Consider the following 4684-nt stretch of genomic DNA (forward strand, 5'->3'; position numbering starts at 1 on the left):
AGCTATCTAAGGATGGTACTATAGAACGCCACCTCAAGGTAGGCCTAGTGGCGCCATCTCTTGGTCAGGCCGGAAACTTATCAATCCACCCTCGTAAAATTATTGCTTAAAGATATCGTTATTATCAATCTTAAACAGCTAGGATGTAGGATCGCATAGTTTTAAATTGGAAAAAATATATATAACAGTTGTATATACAAATTAGAGTAAAATATCGAGTATTAGACAGTATCTCGTGAATTAATTTTTAAAACTTAAATAATCCCATGAGACTGCATTAAAAAGGATCAGAATGTCAGTTGTGATTTGCTTGTTAAGTCGAAAAAATGAAGTTTTTTATGATGTAAGCATCAATTATAAAATTAAATACATATTTCCACCATTTATTATTAGGTCGATCAACAGAGTAACAACACCTTCTTTGGTCTGCCAAATCTAGGCCACCCATACTTTCACAGTATATTTGGACAGCTAATGGACATGAAATTTGATTTCTTTCCTTTCGGTTGTTCGTAGTCTGCTGAGTGGGATCAATTCCCGAGGAAAAAAGTTGGACGTTGTGTTTGTCATGCCAAAGAACTGCTGTTATTTGCCCAGATTTTTCAATTCTGGATTCCCTCGTTTTAACATTGGCGATTTTTTCTCCCGGGATTTAGCAGTTCTTTAGGCCAAACTATCCTGCCATGTCGCACAGTTCCACATGAATATATGTGAGTATATTGTTTTAAGAACAAACCCAGTCAGACTGTATGCAAGTACCCAAGCTTTAATTTCCCACATTGTAGGTTTTTTCGGCATTTATTGTTTAAAACTGAATCTTCCTTTGCAGGCAATCATGGCTTCATCTATCCAAAGACTGCAACCTTGTTGAAAATTTTTTTTATATTTTTAGTGAGATCTAAAATTAGGTTAACTTTAAATAAAATGCTATAGTATGGATCTTGTGGACTGGGTATTTGGGTCTAATCGCTTAAATGCCGGTACTTAGAAATTAATTTGAATCTCCTGTAGGTCATAGCATTTTGCGCAAGTGTACAGTCACAAAAGTCAGGCGAGAAATAATCTTTAGTTTCAAGAAGATCAACAAACCTCATATAAATTGAAATTCCTATGTAAGCTTTAATTTCTCGACCACTAACTTCATGCCAATTTTGATCAATTTTTGTGTCCAAAGCTTGTCGCTACTGAGAATATTTATTTGTTGCAGCTGATATTAATTCGTAAAATTGTTCGTCCAGGAACAAGGAAAACAAATCTTCGTTTAAACTTCCAGGTTCTAAATCGTGAAGTGGTCCTGCTGGTTCCTTGGAATGCTCTGGATTTATTTTTTGTAATTTATTTGACCATTTTATTTTGTCCGGCTTGAATTTTTTATTCTCACGTGGTACATCGTACCCACTTTCTGCTGAATTACTATAATCACTATCACTTGAAACATTACAATTATTGTTTTCTTCTCTGAAACTAAAATCACTCTTAATTTTAAGATAATTTGATGTTTACACAAAAAGGTCACTTTAATTCAATTTACTTTTTTAAAATTATAATCTCTTAAGATAGAAAAAGCTTTCTTTTCTAAAAGGTAATGGTTATGCTCTTTTCACTAATAAGGAGAAACAGCTCTTGCTTTACTAAGCGGACAAACAAATATATAGAATATTTTTAAACGTTTTTAAACAAGTTTCCCAGTGACATATTATGCATTGAAAAGGGGGGATAAAAAAGGTTCACTTTCCTTATTTTTCATTACTCATTGGGTCACTGTAAAATTTGTTCAAACACTGTAGAAAATATTTTGAGAACTTTTATGGCTGCATGGTAATGTTGTTTGCTTTTCTTTTATTAAATAATCTTTAAATAAATAATCTTTAAATAAAAATGCTCAGTATCGTCCATATCATAAGCTGTGAACCAGAATAAAGGTCAAAATTTTGGCATGAAGTCAGTATTCGAGAAATTAAACCTAATGCAGGAATTTTTATTATTTATGTAAGAATTGTTGATCTTCCTAGAATTTAAAATTATTTCTCACTTGACTTTTCTAACTACTCAAGGTCTTGAAATTGTTTTGCAGTCAAAGATCTCGTCCAAGATCAGACACTCTGTCTGAGTTAGGAAACGGGTCAACGATTGCTCCCTATGTCAAGCTCTTAGCTTCTTTTGGGCCTCTGTCGGCGCAAGCCGGTGAATTCTCTCTAGAAGAAGGCTAATTTCTCATCTTCATATGAAAGGGATCTATTTCAGCGAATCTTTCTCAACTGCTCGGGAATGCATTTCAAGTCAATTTCGAATTAAGAAAAAAATTCCCCCCTGCTCGTTTCTTCGCTGAAACTTAACAACATCTTTAAAAAATTATTGAAATCGTTGCGCAATCATTGAAACCTGTATGAAATTTTTGGCAATATAAAATTTATACCTATATTCCCCAGGTGAAAATTTAAGTCGGGGGCTGGCCAGTCTACGGCTGGTGATTCCGGCTTCAAGTCGGGAGCTGGGCGGGGTTTCTGGTCAGAATCCGACCAGCATCGTCACGCTGCGCTGACCAGCGTCCGGCCATGGAGCATGGCCGGGAGCTAACCGGGGATTTCGACCGTGGCCCTGACAAGATTAATTGCTGGTTTACTAGATTTAAATAATTCGGTTTTCAATTATATGAAGAGCATCTGTCACTGAGTTTGGGGATCAATTTGATTCTTTTTTACTGTAAAATTGGAGCATATTAATATATAAAATTCCACACGCCCAGCAGACAGGCAACATTAACTATTTTTAGGTAGTCTTTGAAAGACAAAAAAGGTATAAAAAATAAATATTCAATGATTGCACGTATTTTGACTTTAAATATCAATAGTCCTGTTTAGAGTAAATGAATATATATTACTTTTTTAAACATTATATTACAAATAAAATTTCTAATGCTACGGGGTATCGATCTTACCTAGTAGGTAGTATAAAACACCTAGTGTTTTATACTATTTTACAAAGTTTAAAATTGATATGAAATGTAATTTTTTTCTGAACATTTGCAATTTTTCATAAAGATGGAACTTAGAATTTATTCCTTAAAAAAACAGTTCGAATTTCAAAAAATTGTCTTCGAATTTTTGTCACAGAATGCATAGTTTGAAAGTCTGAACTCATGAAACCTTAAAATTTGTGGTGTGAAACAGATATTGATAAAATTAGTCCGATCATATCCCAGTCAGCCCCCGACTTGGGTTTTGATATAAATTTTGTCCAGCGAGTCCCCGACCAGCGCACGGCTAGGCTCTTAAAAAACAAACATAGCCCGGCCAGTCCCCGACCAGAAACCTTGTTCTACCAGGGCTAACCCGGGCTATTTCCACACTTATTATTTATTATTGATTATTTATTCGTAGTTTATTATTATTATTCACGTGCTATTTTATATAGTTTAATATTATTATACTATATATAAATTGGGCAATTTAATATTATATTCTCCTGTCACCAGTTAGGGATAAAAGGCTGCGTTGTTTCTGATATGTATAATTTATTGAGGGAGAAATACTTAAAAATAATATAAAACTGGAATAAAGAAACTTTTTAATTATTAAAAAATGAAAGAAATAACATAAAAATGTACAAACATCATTCTGAAAGTGACCTCCTCCATCCTTCAGAGAAAAACTGTGAAAATGATGTTCAACAAAGTTGAACTCCTGAAAAATAATGGGAGGATTTACGATTTTTTTATCTTTTTAATTTGCAATATTATTAATTTGATCATTCTTACCGTTTTCGCTGAAATAAAGCTGCCAACTGCAATTAATGGAGCAGACATGTTGAAGGAATAACAATCTTTGTCAGGATGTGAAGGTTGCTCTAAAGAAGATGGTATTAAATGCTGTTTTACATTCCCTTTCGTTACAAGAAATACTCCACCCAAACCTAAAATTAAAAATTAAGGTTTTAACAGGTTAATAATATATAATGTAATTAAAGTAAAAAAATACTTGGTACTAACCGACAATAAAATCCTTATTATAATGTCTAGCTAAAGCTTTCTGCATAATTTCAATGAAGCTTTCGCTTCCTATACGATTTTTTAAATGAACTTCTAATACTTTTCCTGTCTTTCCTTTAGACACAAATAGGTTTGCTTTATGAGAAAAAAGTGTTTCATTTGCAGGCAAAGTTTCTAAAACATAATTATTATTATTCTCATCCAAAATAGCAACTCTTGATGTTTCTTTCTCTTTATCTAAAACGACGTTAACTGCCATCTGAAAATAATTATTATTAAATTTAACGATAGGTTGTAAAAAATATTACTTTCTCTAAAAATGATACTATAATATAAAATTCTTTAAAATTTCTTGAAAAACTTACTAAGCTACGTTTTCTATTATAAGGCCAGGGTCCCTGGGCAGCTCCAATAATAAAGGATTTTCTTTCGTGGCGTGGATTTAATATAGGGTGTTACCGGGGCCAAGGCCGAGGGCGGCAAATTTTGAAATATTACTTTCTTTTATAAATAAAATGATACAAAAAAGGCGGCATTTTACGAATAGCCAGGGGCGGCGACTTCCCAAAACCGGGCCTGATTAAAGGGGCTGAATAACACATTTTTTCAGTTTTATTATTTTGTATGATTATATTTTTTATACAAATTTAGTCTCTCAAATTAAAATTGTCCTAATTTAAACAAAACAAAATCATC

The 4684-nt window shown here is 33.0% G+C and overlaps 1 protein-coding gene across 1 annotated transcript; it reads right to left on the bottom strand.

The window, feature by feature from the left end:
• Window positions 1–1181: 1181 nt before the first annotated feature.
• LOC117180782 (ester hydrolase C11orf54 homolog) lies at window positions 1182–4247 on the bottom strand. Its single transcript, XM_033373285.1, has 3 exons — window positions 3989–4247; window positions 3758–3912; window positions 1182–1475 (listed from the first exon to the last, which is right to left on the bottom strand). The coding sequence occupies exons 1-3, from the start codon at window positions 4245–4247 to the stop codon at window positions 1182–1184; spliced, it is 708 nt and encodes a 235-aa protein (XP_033229176.1).
• Window positions 4248–4684: the final 437 nt, after the last annotated feature.

Source organism: Belonocnema kinseyi, chromosome 1 (genome assembly GCF_010883055.1).
Source record: "Belonocnema kinseyi isolate 2016_QV_RU_SX_M_011 chromosome 1, B_treatae_v1, whole genome shotgun sequence".
Taxonomy (NCBI): domain Eukaryota; kingdom Metazoa; phylum Arthropoda; class Insecta; order Hymenoptera; family Cynipidae; genus Belonocnema; species Belonocnema kinseyi.

Excerpts from the sequence above, each read along its gene's own strand:
- LOC117180782 (XM_033373285.1), bottom strand. The coding sequence starts at position 4,247 with ATGGCAGTTAACGTCGTTTTAGATAAAGAGAAAGAAACATCAAGAGTT. Across the intron at positions 3,913-3,988 it reads TAATAAGGATTTTATTGTCG|GTTTGGGTGGAGTATTTCTT; the intron begins GTTAGTACCAAG and ends TTTTAATTTTAG. Across the intron at positions 1,476-3,757 it reads GCTTTATTTCAGCGAAAACG|AGTGATTTTAGTTTCAGAGA; the intron begins GTAAGAATGATC and ends CTTAAAATTAAG.